The sequence below is a fragment of the Melanostigma gelatinosum genome (genome assembly GCF_949748355.1).
Source record: "Melanostigma gelatinosum genome assembly, chromosome: 7".
Classification (NCBI taxonomy): Eukaryota; Metazoa; Chordata; class Actinopteri; order Perciformes; family Zoarcidae; genus Melanostigma; species Melanostigma gelatinosum.
Window position 1 is genome coordinate 718,581 of NC_136640.1, and position 19,805 is coordinate 738,385.

The following is a 19,805-nucleotide window of genomic DNA, read 5'->3' on the forward strand; positions in this document are numbered from 1 at the left end:
TGTTAGTAGCAGCAGTACATGTACCTGTATACTCTATGTGCAGCAGTAGTACTACTGTTAGTAGCAGCAGTACATGTATACTCTATGTGTAGCAGTAGTACTACTGTTAGTAGCAGCAGTACCTGTATACTCTATGTGCAGCAGTAGTACTACTGTTAGTAGCAGCAGTACATGTATACTCTATGTGCAGCAGTAGTACTACTGTTAGTAGCAGCAGTACATGTACCTGTATACTCTATGTGCAGCAGTAGTACTACTGTTAGTAGCAGCAGTACATGTATACTCTATGTGCAGCAGTAGTACTACTGTTAGTAGCAGCAGTACCTGTATACTCTATGTGCAGCAGTAGTACTACTGTTAGTAGCAGCAGTACATGTATACTCTATGTGCAGCAGTAGTACTACTGTTAGTAGCAGCAGTACCTGTATACTCTATGTGTAGCAGTAGTACTACTGTTAGTAGCAGCAGTACCTGTATACTCTATGTGTAGCAGTAGTACTACTGTTAGTAGCAGCAGTACCTGTATACTCTATGTGTAGCAGTAGTACTACTGTTAGTAGCAGCAGTACCTGTATACTCTATGTGCAGCAGTAGTACTACTGTTAGTAGCAGCAGTACATGTATACTCTATGTGCAGCAGTAGTACTACTGTTAGTAGCAGCAGTACATGTATACTCTATGTGTAGCAGTAGTACTACTGTTAGTAGCAGCAGTACATGTATACTCTATGTGCAGCAGTAGTACTACTGTTAGTAGCAGCAGTACATGTATACTCTATGTGTAGCAGTAGTACTACTGTTAGTAGCAGCAGTACATGTATACTCTATGTGTAGCAGTAGTACTACTGTTAGTAGCAGCAGTACCTGTATACTCTATGTGCAGCAGTAGTACTACTGTTAGTAGCAGCAGTACCTGTATACTCTATGTGTAGCAGTAGTACTACTGTTAGTAGCAGCAGTACATGTATACTCTATGTGCAGCAGTAGTACTACTGTTAGTAGCAGCAGTACATGTATACTCTATGTGCAGCAGTAGTACTACTGTTAGTAGCAGCAGTACATGTATACTCTATGTGCAGCAGTAGTACTACTGTTAGTAGCAGCAGTACATGTATACTCTATGTGCAGCAGTAGTACTACTGTTAGTAGCAGCAGTACATGTATACTCTATGTGTAGCAGTAGTACTACTGTTAGTAGCAGCAGTACATGTATACTCTATGTGTAGCAGTAGTACTACTGTTAGTAGCAGCAGTACCTGTATACTCTATGTGCAGCAGTAGTACTACTGTTAGTAGCAGCAGTACCTGTATACTCTATGTGCAGCAGTAGTACTACTGTTAGTAGCAGCAGTACCTGTATACTCTATGTGCAGCAGTAGTACTACTGTTAGTAGCAGCAGTACATGTATACTCTATGTGCAGCAGTAGTACTACTGTTAGTAGCAGCAGTACCTGTATACTCTATGTGCAGCAGTAGTACTACTGTTAGTAGCAGCAGTACCTGTATACTCTATGTGCAGCAGTAGTACTACTGTTAGTAGCAGCAGTACCTGTATACTCTATGTGCAGCAGTAGTACTACTGTTAGTAGCAGCAGTACCTGTATACTCTATGTGCAGCAGTAGTACTACTGTTAGTAGCAGCAGTACATGTATACTCTATATGCAGCAGTAGTACTACTGTTAGTAGCAGCAGTACCTGTATACTCTATGTGCAGCAGTAGTACTACTGTTAGTAGCAGCAGTACCTGTATACTCTATGTGCAGCAGTAGTACTACTGTTAGTAGCAGCAGTACCTGTATACTCTATGTGCAGCAGTAGTACTACTGTTAGTAGCAGCAGTACCTGTATACTCTATGTGCAGCGGTAGTACTACTGTTAGTAGCAGCAGTACCTGTATACTCTATGTGCAGCAGTAGTACTACTGTTAGTAGCAGCAGTACATGTATACTCTATATGCAGCAGTAGTACTACTGTCAGTAGCAGCAGTACATGTATACTCTATGTGCAGCAGTAGTACTACTGTTAGTAGCAGCAGTACATGTATACTCTATGTGCAGCAGTAGTACTACTGTTAGTAGCAGCAGTACATGTATCATCTATGTGTAGCAGTAGTACTACTGTCAGTAGCAGCAGTACATGTATACTCTATGTGCAGCAGTAGTACTACTGTTAGTAGCAGCAGTACATGTATACTCTATGTGTAGCAGTAGTACTACTGTTAGTAGCAGCAGTACATGTATACTCTATGTGTAGCAGTAGTACTACTGTTAGTAGCAGCAGTACACATACCTGTATACTCTATGTGTAGCAGTAGTACTACTGTTAGTAGCAGCAGTACCTGTATACTCTATGTGTAGCAGTAGTACTACTAGTAGCAGCAGTACCTGTACCTGTATACTCTATGTGTAGCAGTAGTACTACTGTTAGTAGCAGCAGTACATGTACCTGTATACTCTATGTGTAGCAGTAGTACTACTGTTAGTAGCAGCAGTACATGTATACTCTATGTGCAGCAGTAGTACTACTGTTAGTAGCAGCAGTACATGTATACTCTATGTGCAGCAGTAGTACTACTGTTAGTAGCAGCAGTACATGTATACTCTATGTGTAGCAGTAGTACTACTGTTAGTAGCAGCAGTACATGTATACTCTATGTGTAGCAGTAGTACTACTGTTAGTAGCAGCAGTACATGTATACTCTATGTGTAGCAGTAGTACTACTGTTAGTAGCAGCAGTACATGTATACTCTATGTGTAGCAGTAGTACTACTGTTAGTAGCAGCAGTACATGTATACTCTATGTGCAGCAGTAGTACTACTGTTAGTAGCAGCAGTACATGTATACTCTATGTGTAGCAGTAGTACTACTGTTAGTAGCAGCAGTACATGTATACTCTATGTGTAGCAGTAGTACTACTGTTAGTAGCAGCAGTACATGTATACTCTATGTGTAGCAGTAGTACTACTGTTAGTAGCAGCAGTACCTGTATACTCTATGTGTAGCAGTAGTACTACTGTTAGTAGCAGCAGTACATGTATACTCTATGTGTAGCAGTAGTACTACTGTTAGTAGCAGCAGTACCTGTATACTCTATGTGTAGCAGTAGTACTACTGTTAGTAGCAGCAGTACATGTATACTCTATGTGTAGCAGTAGTACTACTGTTAGTAGCAGCAGTACATGTATACTCTATGTGTAGCAGTAGTACTACTGTTAGTAGCAGCAGTACATATTGGAGATAAAACTTAGCTGAATTCCAGGAGCAGGACCACACCTCAGCCACTCGCCCACTTCCGGCCACACTCCTATAACTACCTCCCCACTCTAAGCCTCGGCACGCTCGCGTTTTCTGCACTCGCAACCGGAACACCACGCAGAGGACGCCGCCAACCGCCATCGAGAGGGTCCGGGCAGCCAAACCCGCGAGCTCCACATCGCCGACCAGCTGCATCCACCCGCCAGAATCTGACAACACGAAGAGTCGGACTCACGGCCGTCCTCCTTTAACTCACATCTCGGTGGCAGAGGGAGACCCGCTACCTCCAGACGTAGACAACGGAAACGCAAATCCAGCTCTCTCCTTCTTCGCTCGCTCCAGACCAGCTCGGGAACGAGCCTCCGACGACTCTGGCTACCCGGCACGCAGCGCCCAAAGACGCCGCCCCCCCTCCACGCTCCAGCCAGGTCCCCCATCGAAGACGCACCAGCTGATATCTCCAACTGGACCACAGTCCGCCTGCTAAGAGCATCAAAGCAACAAAGCAAACCGTGCCAACTCCTCACAAGTTTCCCAAAGTCACGTTAGGGAAAGAAAAAAAAACAACAACAAACCAACGTACCTACATCCAAACACACCGGCGTAACGCCAACGACCGTGACGCCACCACGCACCCCGAAGGTCCGCCCCTAACCCACAAGTTCCGGGTTGCCAGGTCGCAGCGCCTCACCTGTCATCCCCCTCCACCACCTCAGGCAAACCCAACTCTCCAAAGCAGCAAGAGCCGCCGACTCTATCTTCCTCCCTTCCATTTCCACAGCATTCCATCCCACCTTTTGGCCGGATTCACCCGTCTGTCCCTTCACCGTTCCCCTACACCACCCTTCTTCTGCCTATACCCAGGCACCGGGTTGCCAGGTTTTCTTTCCTCTGTCCCCCTTTCTAAGCTGTCCCCCCCTGTAAGCTGTCCCTTCACTGTTCTCTTACACCACTTTTCTTCTGCCCGTACCTAGGCACCGGGTTGCCAGGTTCCCTCTCCTCCGTCCCCCCGTCCCCCTATCCCGCTTTTCCTGCTACGCAAATTCCTGGCACCGGGTTGCCAGGTCTTCTTGCCTCTGTCTCCCTTTCTAGAAGAAGAAAGAAGAAAAGCAACGAAACGCAGCCACGCATCGCAGCCACGCAGCCACCGAATGCAGCAATGCAACACCGCAGCCACTGAACGCTACAACGAATCGCAACAACGCAACGCAGCCACGGAACGACGCAGCCACGGAACGGAACGCAGCCACGCCGGAACGGAACGCAGCAACGCCGGAACGGAACGCAGCAACGCCGGAACGCAGTAGCCACGCCACGTAACGACGCATCGCAGCCACGCATCGCAGCAAGCAAACACGCAGTCACGCAACGACGGAACGCAGCAATGCAACGCAACAACGTACCCCAGCAACGTAACGACGCAGCAAGCAACGACGCAGCAATGCAGCAAGCAACAACGGATCACAGCAACGGATCACATCAAGCAACAACGGAACGCAGCAACGGAACGATGCAATGATGCAGCCACGCAACGCAACGCATCGCAGCAACGTAACGCAGCAGGCAACGGGACGCAGCAAGCACGGAACGCAAAGCAACAATGGAACGCAGGACGCCAGTGCCCCGCCGCCTACTTTCAGAAAACACAGCAAGTGACCATAACCGGGACATCTGGCACCGGGATGCCAGTGCTACCACCTCCTACTTCCAGCAACTTGCCGTAGCCGGGACACCTGGCACCGGGATGCCAGTGCCCCCACCCCGCCCACTTCCAGCGACGAACCCACACAATTGGCCAACAACGATGCCGCTCCCTCTGCCGTCTTTTGGGGGGTTGTTCACGACGGACGACGTTTGCCGTAGACCAGCCTCGGATCTGGCAAGCAGATGCCAAGTCGTTTCCCCTCATGCTATGAAATCGGACCAATAGCAGCCACAGCATCACATGGGGCCGTGGATGGCCCAGCAAGTCCATCCCTTAAACTCCTGACAACCTAGCAGCCGGTTACCCAATCATCAAATGACGCTGCGACACCCGTCCGCCAGGGCGCGTCCTCGATGCACTTCACGTCTGGGCCACCGCAACGCGATGGCTTTCTCGTTTCCTATTCCACAAGTTCAGCCCTCCTGCAGACACCCGTCCAACATCGGTTCGGTCATATCCAGCGCCGTCTTTAAACCCACAAATCCTCACTTGATCTTGCCGACCAGCGCACGGGCTTATTTTGGGGGTTCTGCAAGGCCCGGGAGCCGCAGTGGATCCTCAGCTAAGCCTCTCCCAAACCGCATCAGGCCAAATCTCCACCAACCATTCCTCAACACTCCAAACAACCGACGAAGGCTCGCTCCGGCCGAGGTGGGGGCCTAAGCTAGTGAATACATGTATACTCTATGTGTAGCAGTAGTACTACTGTTAGTAGCAGCAGTACCTGTATACTCTATGTGTAGCAGTAGTACTACTGTTAGTAGCAGCAGTACCTGTATCTGTACTATCAGGGTTCAGATTGTGTCTTTGAAGAAGTGATTGAACTCTTAAAGGTGTTTCTCTGTTTTCAGCCGATCCAACTAGAACCCAGAACGAAGAGGTTTTTCTGACGGCGATGGAGAACGTCACCTCTCACACACACTTCATCCTCGGCTGCTTCGGTGAGCTGGGAGCGTTGCGGCCCTTCCTCTTCCTCCCGTTCTCCGTCATGTTCGTGGTGTCGCTGTCGGCCAATTCCCTGCTGGTGTACGTGGTGGTTTCACAGAGAAGCCTCCACTCTCCGATGTGCGTCCTCATCGCCGGCATGGCCGTCGTGGACCTGAGCCTCCCGCTGTTCTTCGTCCCCCACATGCTGCTGAGCTTCCTGTTCGACTGGAGGGGAATCTCTCTGACCGGCTGTCTGGTTCAGATGTACCTCATTCACTTGTTCGGAGGGTTTCAGGCCACATTGCTGGTGTGGATGGCGCTGGACCGCTACTTCGCCATCTGCATGCCCCTCAGCTACCACGAACAAATGGCTTTGCCAAAATTTGTCAGGTTCATCGTCCCACTCGTGGTTAGAAACATCCTGATGATCTCCCTGGTTGTCAGTCTGGCAGGAACGTTGCCGTTCTGTGCTTCCAATGTGCTGAACCACTGTTTCTGCGAGCACATGGTGTTAGTGCAACTGGCCTGTGGAAGCACCGCCATCAACAACCTGGTCGGGTTAATGGCTATATTCCTCAACCCCGTGGTCGACTTCATCTTCATCGCTACTTCCTACATCGTCATATTCAGCTCGGTGCTGAAGTCCGGCAAGTCGGGCACCAAAGCGCTCCACACCTGCGTCACCCACATGCTGGTCCTCACGGTCGGTCTGACCTTAGCACTCATTGCCTTCCTGTCGTATCGGACCACCAACGGTCTTCCTGTCGCCGTTCGGGTTTTCTTCAGCACCATGTACGTGCTGTTCCCGAGTAGTTTCAACCCAATCATCTACGGCGTGAGAACGGCAGAGATTAAAACGCACATCCTGAGAACACTGACGTGCTGACTGGGCACCGTTTTTTAAGATGTTTCCATCATGTGGAAGCACTTCGCTGGTGTGTCAGAGGTGTTTCCAGTATTTAGCCCCGATAGAACATGTTCAGATAATGCTGGAGTAAAGTCACATGGTCTGGTGATAAGGAGCCAGTGGACAGAAGGCCTCTTGTTCTGGGTCTACAAACACAGCATCACTGGCTGAAGGTGTGTTTGTACCCACATTAATTGATTTCAATTAAATTGATTTGAACAGCACAAAATCACAAATTGCCTCAGAGGGCTTTACAATCTGTACAGTATAAAACATCCTCACATTGGAATAGAAAAACTCCCCCAATACACTTCAACGGGTAAAAAAAGGAAGAAACCTCAGAGATCAACAGAGGAGGATCCTCTATCATGGACAGAAGTGTGATAGATGTCATGTGCACAGAATGAACATGACAGAAATACAACACATTCAATGCATGTTAGAAATGATTCATAATGAGAGTAGTAAGCAGAATAATAACTACTGATAATAATGCCAGCAGTGGATATAATAGAATAATAATAATAATTAAAGCTGCGAGCAGCGATGTACGGGCCCTCGCACCTTCCCATATCTCGGGGGTTTTGGCGGGACGCCGGCAGACGTGGGTGCGAATGTCTTCGACCATCAGACAACACGTCCCGGAGTTTTACGTATTTTACGTGTCGCTGGAAATGATGTAGTGCAAATATTCCACCAGTTCCTGTATCTACTATTTGGCGCTAGAGAACACGTGCAAACATGCATTATGTTCCTCTCCATCAAGTATAGACTACATCATGTAAATATCATGTAAATCGGATTCAGTTTGTCACATAACGCTGTCTTCCTGTTGCCAGTAGGTGGCGCTATGACTATGAGTGAAAATTGGCTTGTCGACATCCTCAGGTCATGACTGTTATTAAAGATGGCAAGTTTGGAACAGATTTGAGCAAGTCCAGTGGAGTCACATCAGCTTGTTCTTTAACGGCGAATCACCTACAATGGCCGCCACGTCACGGCGACGCCATTCCATCAAACGTAAAGCTTTGAGAAACATTTCATAGCAAAGGTCTTCAGATTGTACTGACCAAATTTGAAGTGGATCGAGTGAGATATTTCCTGCGTAGACCAGCAGCGTAGCAAGATCATGTTGCCAGGTCTTAAGCCTCAAATGTTTTGAGTGTACATCCAATGCAATCATAAATGTAAGCCTTTAAAGATCATTTAGAAAATGAATGTGTGTGAAAGCGCTTCAGTGTTTGTAACATAACAGACTGTCAGTTTACTGGGATGGGTTCAACTCCCTGCAGTGTCCTGCTGATTGTATTTGGTCTTACATGAACGTTAACTAAACAGTAGTGCCATTTGCTGTTACTTGAACACTTCAATTTAACACTGTTTTCATTTGAACTTCTTCTGTAACTTTAGACTGTAGTGTGAAGCATTCATTGTAACGTTTAACCTGATTGTCATGAAGAAGCTCTGGACAGATCATTGATACTAATGCCACTGACATGGTTTGAGAACCACTGTTGTCTAACTTTTGCTCTCCAAACATCTTAGTTTGCACATCTTTAGATCACAGGAGTCTTTTTCTAATGGTGTGCCCACAAACCGGCATGCAGAAGTCCTAAAGACATGACAGTCAACAGGCATGTCGAGTTTGGGACAGTTTTGACAAAGTACAGTCGAGTTACAACAGCTTGATGGATGATGGCGAACCATGTAAAATGGCCATCACACCATATCCACATCGTTCGATGAAACCTAAAGCTTTTAGTAACTTTTAATCGATAAGGTCTTTAGATTGTTACGACCAAATTCTAAGGTGATCGGATTAATTCCCGAGGTGAAGTTCGTAGTACAGCACCTGGAAATGAAAAAAAGACACGAGAAATTCATACAAAATTAAAATGGCTGACTTCCGGTTGGGTTTAGAGCATGATTCCAAGAGACTTTATTTTAAGTATACATGTGATACATCTGCTTACCAAATTTTAGACATCTAGGTGAAACGTACTGCGGGGGCTGCTTCGTTGAAATTTTGTAGGCGGCGCTATTGAGCCGATTTGCTTGTTTTGAGCATTTTTTGTGTTTGACAATATGCAGAAACACTGAACTTCTAATGGTGCTGTGTCTTTGATACAGACAATGTCTTCAAAACAATTCTAATATTTCATGAATGTACAATACTTCATGTAACGTTTTAGTTCATATTGTGCTAATGTAACCTCTGTGAAGATGTCTCCTGGCTAAATGAATCTCTCGGGACTGGTCAGGCTTGTGGTAACAGCAGGTTTATTCCACATCTGCATTCATGACAAAGGACAACATGGAAGAATGGGTCATCTTGCGGACAACTGCACATGCTCTGTCTTCAGTAAATCCTCCGTTGCGTTCAGGATTACCCATCTTGAAATACATTGTTTACATTGATACAGTGATCGTATAGTGGGTTTAATTTCATTTAAATAAAATAGCCGAAATAGAACATAAATTGTCTCTCTCTTAAATGTATGAGGAGAATTACAAAAGTATATATAACCAAAAATATATTTGTACAGATTTCTCACACTGAACTGTTACCTTTTTCATTTTATAATAACAATTGTAAAACTGAGTAAACATGTAGACTATAGAACATACTGTAACATACCTGCATTTATGACAAAGGACAACATAGAAGAATGAGTCATCTACAATCTGTTCGTTCATTTCACAAATGAGTCGAACTGGAGGTTTTACAGGTCTACCCGCCCTAGTGCAAAGTGGAAGCGGCTGTGCGCAAACTACATGGTCCTGCGTGAGTGCACCTAGCTGTGTGTCAGTTGCCTGTTTAGGGGAGGGGATATGTAGAGCTTCCTCTGCTGAAGGCTGGGAAGGTACTTCCTGGGACACCACACATCCAGCAGGTGGTCCAGGGGAAGGCAACTGTGCAGCTTGAACTGAAGGATCCGAGGTATTCAAAACCTCACACACAGTATGTGGGACCACAGTCACTCCAGTCTCTGAGGGTGGAGTGCTCACAGCCACAACAAGAGAACAATCGGGTTGGCTGGCTGTAGTGTCCCCATCACTTGCATCATCCATTTGTAGGAGCCAGTCAATTGTCTTTGTCACACTGTCCTGTACAGCAACAGGAACCACTGGATCACATTGTCCACTTCCAGCAACTGAAGAGCAGCTTGACTCCAAGGCGTCGTCACCTTCCATCGGGAGAAAACTCACAGGGAGTAGGAGGTTTCTATGAACAACTTTTTCTCTTGATGTCGCAGGATCTCTGATGCTGTACACATTGATTCCAGGCCTCACAGATGCCACTTCATAAACTGTGGACTCCCATTTGTCTGCAATTTTCCTCTTGCCTCTCTCGCCGCGATTTGCAAGCAAGACTCTGTCGCCAACAGTGAGGGGTGACCCTTTTGCTTTGCGGTTGTAGTTCTTCGCCTGTCGAGCCTGTTCTGTCCGACTGTTCAGCCGGGCAATTCGTGCAGCTTCAGACAGGTCATGTTTCAAGCGAGAGACAAACTCATGGTGGTCAACAACAGCACCATGAGGGAGGGCATGCTGGAACACAACATCGACAGGCAGACGCGGAATCCTCCCAAACATGAGAAAGAAAGGCACAAAACCTGTTGTCTCGTGTTCAGTGCAGTTGTAGCAAAACGTCAGCATCTCAAGCATTTGTGGCCACCTGGCTTTGGACTGGGGCGGTAGAGCCCTTATCATGTTCCCAAGAGTCCTGTTGTATCGCTCGACAACTCCATTCCCCATAGGATGGTACGGGGTGGTATGTGATTTTTGAATGCCAGCCATCTCCAGGAGCTCCTTAATGAGATGACTCTCAAAATTGGCGCCCTGATCCGAATGGATGCGTTTAGGGAAACCATATATGCAGAAAAAGTCATTCCAGAGACGGCGGGCAACCTGCTTCGCTGGCAGATTTTTGCATGGGAATGCGTGCGACAGTTTGGTAAAGTGATCCGTGACAACTAAAACATCCACACTCTTCTTGTCAGTCTGTTCAGCAGTCCAGAAGTCAATACACACTAGTTCCATTGGTTCAGAGGTGCAAATGCTTTCAAGAGGAGCACGGCCGTTAGGCTCTGGGGTCTTCCCAACCACACAGCGAAAGCAGTTTTTCACGTGATTGATGATGTCATGTTCCATCCCTATCCAAAAGAACCTCTGCCTGGCGAGAGAAAGTGTGCGTGCCTGCTCCTGATGACCAGATGACTCGTGGAGGCCATGGAGGACTTGGGTCTTCAGGGAGTCTGGAACAACAACCTGGTGAATTGTCATGTTCATTTGTCTGTCTTTCTTTACCTTGTACAACATGCCATCCTTTATGGAGAGCTTGGGCCATTGTCTCAACAGTTTCATCACTGCACGAGACTCACCAGCACGTTCACGGCGAGAGGGTCTCCTGCGACGCCGGATGTAAAAGAATACTTTGCTTAAGACATCATTCTGCTCTTGCAGATTAACCAGTTCACTCTTTGGTAGCGAATCAATCTGGTTGACATCGGCAAGCTGGAGAATAGCTGGTCCTGTGCCTCTCACTTGACTGACACCTCCAGAGTCATGTGCATCCAACACAGCCGAGATGCGCCTCTACTTTTCTCCGCAAACTGAAGAAGGCAAGAACACCACCACCCATCATGTGCACCTTTTATCGAGGCACCATTGAGAGCATCCTGACAAACTGCATCACTGTGTGGGGCGGAAGCTGCACTGACCACAACAGGAAAGCCCTGCAGCGCATAGTGAACACAGCTGGAAGGATCATTGGTGCCTCACTCCCCTCCCTGCAGGACATATATGACACTCGCCTCATCCGCAAAGTGACCATGATTGTGCGACTCCAGCCACCCCTCACAGTCTCTTCAGCCTCCTGCCCTCTGGGAGAAGATACCGGAGCCTCCGTGCTGCACCACCAGACTCTCAAACAGCTTCGTCCACCAGGCTGTTAGGAAGCTGAACTCTCTGAAATCTCTCCCTCCTCTCTTTTAAGACTCCCCATGTCCAACTGCTGCTAAATACAGATTGATAGCTTTTTTTGTTTTTTTCTCTTATTATATATATTTATTGTCTAAATGTTTTTTAATGTTTTTTAATCTATTGCACTGTATTCACTTTATATGTTTATGTTGGACTAGAGAGAAACGTCTTTTCAACTCCCCTGTATGTTCAGTACATTGTGGAATCCTCTTGTGTATGGTGTGGGAGGCTCAGCCACAAGGTTGAACAGTGGCTTAGCTTTAGCTGAACATCCCTCAATAAAATGATGGTAGTAGAGAACCATTCCCAAGAAAGATCTGATTGTCTTAGCACAAGGTGTTTTCCCATCAGAGTCCATCAGATCAGCTTCCTGCACATCATTTATAGCCTGTACTTTACTTGGATCCGTCCTAACACCATCTCCACATATGATGTGTCCCAGAAACTTGACAGACCGCCGAAGAAAGTGGCACTTCTTAGGCGCGAGCTTCAGGTTGATAGCAGCAAGGCGTGAGAAAACCATCTGCAGACGCTCAAGTGCAACCTGTTCAGATGGAGCAAACACCATAAGGTCATCCAGGTAGCATAACAGACTTGTGAAGTTCTCATCGCCAAAGATGGACATCATCATTCGCATAAAAGTGGTTGGACTGTTTGTCAGGCCCTGGGGCATCCTGTTATACTCATGGAGACCGAATGGGGAGGAAAACGCTGTGTATTTCTTGTGTCGAGAAGAGTTGAGCCCACAGAGCTGCCTCGGATACATGCTTGCACATTCAAGGGAAAGTCAGGATATAAAAGCACAAAGTATATACTCAGAAATCAATAGTTAAAGTGTAATCAAAAGATAAGGTTTATGATCATTATATAACAAAATGTTTAATCAATATGTAACGAATGTTTAATGCATAGAGTGATTTAACAAATGTAAAAACTGAATATAATAATGTTCTGTGTGACCGGAGCCGGAGCCGAGATGTGGGAAGAGTGTTTTGTCATGATGAGTCAGCAGAAAGAGTGAAGTTAGGAACAGATGTTTTTGGGTGTCGATCGGAAAAGCAGACGTGGCAGCAGGATGAGTCATACAGGCAAAATGTATATAATATAGAATAAGTCTGGACATGTCCAGAACCAAACGCCCACTCAAGTGGGTGGGGAAATGAGATCATGTGTTGGATAGGAGGGGGCAGAACAGACAGCCCAAATGATGGATAAAAGGAGACGCTTGCAAGCTGCAAACTGGGATTTCTACACGAGAGCCGTCTAAGTGCTCTGAGAAGAAGATACGGACGATCGCAACTGAAGTATCCGAGGACTTCGTCTCTGTTCACGGAAAGAAGACCGCTGTTCGTGGACAATAAGATTTAAAGACGGAGATTTTCCTCTCCCCACTGCTCGACTCTTAACAACTGGACAACGGAGAAGACGCGGCAGCCCTAGAAAGACTTTGTACTGAGTTTTGAGGACTGTTGAGCGGACTCCCCTGCAGAGCAGGAGGAGTCTGAGGGTCCGGCTGGACCTTCGCTCCTAACAACTCCAAAAGAACCTTTTCATCGCACCATTGAAAATCCAGCTCCAACCGAGCCGTCTCGGCATCTAAAACGAATGAGTATAATCGAAGAAGAAAATTAAAGTAACGAATCAAGTGTAGTAACGTTTTATGTGAGCTGTAGCTTAACCCTTGCAAACTAACTAAATATAACCTGCAATAAATATCTAATCTGCATTTAAAGTAAAATTCTCAAGTGCATTCATTTGCTCAGGTAGTAAAAAGTACCTCGTGGCAGTAAAAAGTTAAATCCATTGTATGTCTAACAACTGAGTTCTGTAAGGTTATCCTAGAGACCGAATCCGCTTAACAATCCCTTACGGTTTTAGAAAGACGAGATCCTAGCCGTTAAAACCTAACCTGGCATTTACCAAGAGCACGGATCCATAAGAGGGAAGCTGCCATAACCGACGCGACTGGTAGGAATGCCCGGGGCCAGGACTGGTCTCTCGGCCGAGCGCGCTCAGACCGAAGGAAGCAGGGTAGACGTCGGGAGTACGTCGGGGCAGCAGAGTATTCCAGACATCCCTCTCCCCAGCAATGTTTTCCAGCTCATCCTGAGCAACCCTGAGGCGTTCCCAGACCAGACCAGATATATAATCCCTCCAGCGTGTTCTGGGACTACCCCGGGGCCTCTGACCAGTTGGATGTGCCCTGGAAACCTCTAAAAGGTAGGCGTCCAGGAGGATCCCCATCAGATGTTAAACTCTCTCAGCTGGTCTCTTTCGACATGAAGGAGCAGCATCTCTACTCAGAGTTCACTTTGGATGTCTGAGCTCCTCACCCTGTCTTTAGGGCTGAGCCCAGACTCCCTATGAAGGAAGAATCACATTTGTTTGGTCACTACCCAAAGCCCATAGGTATAGGTGAGGGTCTTGTTAGATCCTGGGGTACTTCTGGCCCGATACGGGGCTACTTACTGACTCAGCTCTCTATTAAAAGATTGTCGAGCTGGTATTCTGGCGAGGGAACTCGCCTGGCTCCGCTAACTGCCGTTACTCCCAACGTCTACCCTGCTTCCTCCGGTCAGAGCGCGCTCGGCCGAGAGACCAGTCCTGGCCCCGGGCGCTCTCACCAGTCGCGTCGGTTATGGCAGCTTCCCTCTTATGGATCCGTGCTCTTGGTAAATGCCAGGTTAGGTTTTAACGGCTAGGATTAATTCTTTCTAAAACCGTAAGGGATTGTTAAGTGGATTCGGTCTCTAGGATAACCTTTCAGAACTCAGTTGTTAGACATACAATGGCTTTAACTTTTTACTACCACGAGGAACTTTTTACTACTTGAGCAAATGAATGCACTTGAGAAATTTACTTTAAATGCAGATTAGATATTTATTGCAGGTTATATTTGGTTAATTAGCAAGGGTTAAAGCTACAGCTCACATAAAATGGCACTACACTTAATTCGTTACGTTAATTTTCTTCTCTGATTATACTCATTAGTTTTAGTTGCCGAGACGGCTCGGCTGGAGCTGGATTTTCAAAGGTGCGATGAAAAGGTTCTTTTGGAGTTGTTAGGAGCGAAGGTCTGGCCAGACCCTCGGTCCTCCTGCTCTGCAACGGAGCCTGTTCAACAGTCCTCAAAACTCAGTACAAAGTCTTTCTCGGGCTGCTGCGTCTTCTCCGTGGTCCAGATGTTAAGAGTCGAGCAGTGGGGAGAGGAAAACCTCCGTCTTTAAATCTTATTGTCCACGAACAGCGGTCTTCTTTCCGTGAACAGAGACGAAGTCCTCAATACATCAGTTGCGATCGTCCGTATCTTCCCATCTGGTGCATTTGGACAGCACCCGTGTTGAAATCCCAGTGTGCTGCCTGCAAACGTCTCCTTTTATGTCTCATTCGGGCTTTATCAGCCCCCTCCTGTTCAATACATGATCTCATCCCCCCACCCTCTGGAAAGGGCGTTGGGTTCGAACATGTCCATATAAGTCCAGGCTTCCTGCCTCTGACTCATCTCTTGCAACATTCTCCTCCTAACTCCACCCATAACATCTGTCTCTGATTTTGCAAGTCATCCTGACTAGTACTTTTATCGCAAGTCATCCTGACTATACATTTCTATCTCAGCTCCAGTTACACAGAACATTTGTTAAACACTTATTACAATAGTTAAATCACTCTATGCATTTAAACATTCGTTACATATTGATTAAACATTTCGTTGTATAATTCAGTGGTCCCCAACCTTTTTTGCACCACGGACCGGTTTCATGTAAGACAATATTTTCACGGACCGGCCTTCAAGGTGTGGCGGGAAAACACGACGAAATAAAATGATACGATCGGCATGAAAACAAATATAAAATGCATAAATAAATGCAACTCACAATAAAGCTGAATCAGTGGAGCCCTGAGCTTGTTTCTCTGCAACGAGACGGTCCCATCTGGAGTAATGGAGACACTGACACCCGAAGTCTGTTCCTGATGTCCAGTCTACTCCGTTTTATTTTGATTGCCGTCACTGCAGAACATCCCGCTTCACAAAGAGGATGTGTGAAATGGAAGCAGGGTTTTCAGTGCTTTAGTGGCGATCTCAGGATATTCAGCCTTGATAACACCAGCAGAGTTGTTGTCTCAAACATACTTTTAAGGCCACCGTCATTTACAATCTCCAGCAGCTGATCTTCCTGTCGCCACATATTCTGCAGAGCGGGTTTAGCGCGTCAGAATTACTCCTGATATTTAATTAGAGTCCTGATATTGTCTGTTAAATGAAGCCTTCTTGGAAGTTGTAGCTCTTCTTCTGTCTCCTTAGTGACCTTTTCTCTTTGCAAAGAAGCTCTCCAAAAGTGTTTTACTCATTTTCACGAGCTTGCGGGCTTAATTTTTGAGGTAACGTATCACGTTACCGAGACAAGCGTCTTGTCAAGAGACACAGGCGGATGAAATTGCGAGAGAATCCGGTCATTTTTCAAAATAAAACTTCTTTCAGACTCTGATAATCAATAAAACGGAAATAATATCATATTTATTCTTTCTGTGCGGCCCGGTACCAAATGATCCACGGCCCGGTACCGGTCCGCGGCCCGGTGGTTGGGGACCACTGGTATAATTCATACACTTTATCTTTTGATTACACTTTATTCTGAGTATATGCTTTGTGCTCTTATATCCTGATTCTCCCTTGAATGTGCTCACATGTTACCGAGGCAGCTCTGAGGGGTCAACTCTTCTTGACAGTCTGAACGTAGATGGTCGAGTAAATCGAGAGCTTTAACAGTCGGGTACAACGCTTGCATCACTGCTGATGCCGCACTGAGCTGCCCGTCCAGCTCACGCTTCATTTTATCCTGAATGGCGAACAAGTCAAGAGATACTTTAACTCCCTCTCTTTGGCCAGTGACTCGGAGGATGCTATCCACCGCTTTCCAGCAGAGAACCATCAACTCAGACTTGGAGGTACTGAATCTCATCCGCCCTAGTGCAGACGGAGGGTCATGTTCTACCCACACGGGGTCCCAGCAGGTTCATCTGGTTAGTACTATGTTAATGATTCATTCTGAATAATACAAGAAATCACTGCCCAAATGCTCACGGAAAGGTATGGTTTATGTTAAATTAACCAACAGAATTATACCTTAAAAGGACATCTCCAGGGGGACGAGCCCGGATCAGGATGCATGGAGCTAGAATATTGTGGCAGCCCCTCTACTCGTGGTGATTCAGGTCCCTCAGGTAGTCATGACCTCATAGCTCACCATTACAACTGATTTCTGATTAAAAACAGACTTCACTACAGTCCTCAGAATTGGAGACCTAGGTATTGGTGGGTGCCTTCTTCTTGACCCCATAGATCCCCTCCGGCCAACCTTTAGATCCTACAGAGTAACCACTCATGACTTGGTTGTGTAAAAACAACGCTGAATATTTCTGCGCACCGCTCAAAGACGTCCTTCCTTTCCTTCAGGCCGGATCAGATACATGGACCTGACAACCAAAAACAAGGGGTTCCGGTCCCCAGAGAGGAGGTGATCTTATGGTTCAGGGTCAGCAGACGACCACACCAGCACATGGGTCCATTGGGAGCAGGGCAAGTCTGTGAAAAAGGACCAAATAGTTGGTCAGTCTGGTTTTCTGGTGGAATATGTTGTCGTATACTTGGACCAGTGCAGGTACCGAAATGAAGGAGACGGCCATGCCAGCCGTCGGGTTTGGTGGATCAAAGGACTGACAAATTGTTTGCTGAACTGTAACTTGCAGAGGCAATTTGGTTTCTGTATGTTGTCTGAGTCGATTTTGGTTGAATGCAGGTAGAACGTCTGTGTGGAGAGCAAAAAAGGTGGAACGCATTTGTGAAAATGCAACCTGGAAACCCACCAGCCCGTCTGAGGATAATTTATCCTTTCTTCCTTATCAGAGAGCTATGCTTCCCCTTCCCCGTCTATGACCTCCAACCCCCAAACTCCTGGTTCTTAAAAGAGCTCTTTGTGGGTTCCTGGATCAACTTCATCATCAGGCCCTCCAGCGGTTCCAGCCGTCCCCACTTATTTGCAGACAAGTGTACCACTCTGATCAAGATACTGTTATATAGCTTATTGTAACGCAAATTACGGAGCCAATCGCAGACTGCGCGCTGCCATAAATATGCGGATTAGACAGGTTACTTCCTGTTTACGTTTGGTTCTGCCGGACAGCCAGTGAAGGTTCTGCATCGTAACTGGACCGTGTGGTTTCTCAACTAATTCTGCAGTCAGGGGTGAGTTGTAACAAGACTGAACTTAATTTCCAGCTGGCCTAGCATTTAGCTAGCTCCTGCTAGCTTAGCGGTTAGCATAGCTCGTTTGAATAAATTGTTATGTGATTGTGTAGGGCTTTTCATTTCAGCCCTGTAATTATTTTGGGTTGTTTGAGCGATTCATTCTGTGCAGTTGTTGAAACTAAGAACACTGTAAATAATTCAACGTGACATATGTCTTCATATGATGTACAACATGAGAAATATTTCTATTTATCCTTCAAAGGTTCATGTTCATTATTCCTTGTGACCTTCTTTTAGGTCAGGATTTTTGTGAGTCAGGGTTCCGGATCGTCCGGATCACCTGTAGAGTTTGGATGGCGAGCTACAGGATGCAGGCGATCTTGGACCCCAATTCCCCTTCCTGTCTACATGTGCTGTGGTAGGATCGAACTCAATGAACTCAGTTTTGGGTGATTATACACTGATTATAACATAGTTATGAATATTATATTCAATATCTGCCCAAAGAAACCCCGTAATGGTTGCACACTTACTTTGTTGTTGAGCTTTGTGTGATCCTGATGCTCTCTGGGCCTTTGGTGTGCCGGAGGGTATTAAAGCGCTGAGTCAGCGGTTTCCTGAGCGACTCCCAAACACCACGAGCTCCCTGAAGCTTCATGGTCCGCCCAGTGCTGAAGGTTACCTCAGTGTTCCACATCGGCTTGTATATTTGACTGTACTGACGAATATATCTCACTCTAGATATGACGTGTCAGGTTAGATGATCTTTATGGTTAATGCCTTTTATGTTCAGTGTGTTTACACTTCTTTGGTGTGTGTGTGTGTGTGTGTCGTGGTGTTTTGACCGTGAAACCAGACGACGTTCTTCTGTTGACTGTTTCTTTCCTCAGAGGTCCGAGCGTCTAGTCCTCACACTCTGGATTAAGTGTAACTGACCAGAGGAGGGTCACACATGCAGTAGATCAATAGCACAATATTTGGTAAACAATAACAATAATAGTAATCGTGTGTTTTGTTTGTGGTAAATAATGTGGATCAGAGAAGACACAGGACGAGACGTCGTCATCACGTCCTGTGTGTAACAATAATAACAATAATGCATTTTATTTGGAATGCACTTTTCATTTAAAAAGAAATCTCAGAGTGCCACAGAGCCAGTACATCGTAAAAGCATAGTTAAAAAATAAACTATAATAAAAACCAGTGAATGTACAGAAACACAAAAGAAATAACTGACAGTGATTTGGGTCAGAAAGGTTTTTAGGCCGGTCTTAAAGAGACCAGGGTCTGTGTTGCCCTTCGGTGGTCAGGGATCTGGTCCATAGGCGCGGTGCTGCAGAGCTGAAGGCCCGGTCGCCCATGGTGCGGAGCTTGGTGCTGGGGACCCGGAGGAGCGAGCTGTTTGAAGCTCTGATATCTGTGTAGAAGTGTGAGACTTGTGTTCACGCTCAATCATGTTCGGACCGTTCACTGGATTTGAGAAACATTAGTTGTGGGTTGAATCCAAAAATTGGGCCAGTTTATGAAATACGTTGTCTTTGTCTCACTCTCCATCTGTGAGGACGTTTCAGCAGTAGTACTACTGTTAGTAGCAGCAGTACATGTATACTCTATGTGTAGCAGTAGTACTACTGTTAGTAGCAGCAGTACATGTATACTCTATGTGCAGCAGTAGTACTACTGTTAGTAGCAGCAGTACATGTATACTCTATGTGCAGCAGTAGTACTACTGTTAGTAGCAGCAGTACATGTATACTCTATGTGCAGCAGTAGTACTAC

At 46.3% G+C, this 19,805-nt stretch overlaps 1 protein-coding gene across 1 annotated transcript; it reads left to right on the forward strand.

Moving 5' to 3' along the window:
• Positions 1 to 5,857: 5,857 nt before the first annotated feature.
• Positions 5,858 to 6,775, forward strand: LOC306780173 (olfactory receptor 52E4-like; the record flags this gene model as incomplete). Its single annotated transcript, XM_079272429.1, has 1 exon — positions 5,858 to 6,775. The coding sequence occupies one exon, from the start codon at positions 5,858 to 5,860 to the stop codon at positions 6,773 to 6,775; it is 918 nt and encodes a 305-aa protein (XP_079128555.1).
• Positions 6,776 to 19,805: the final 13,030 nt, after the last annotated feature.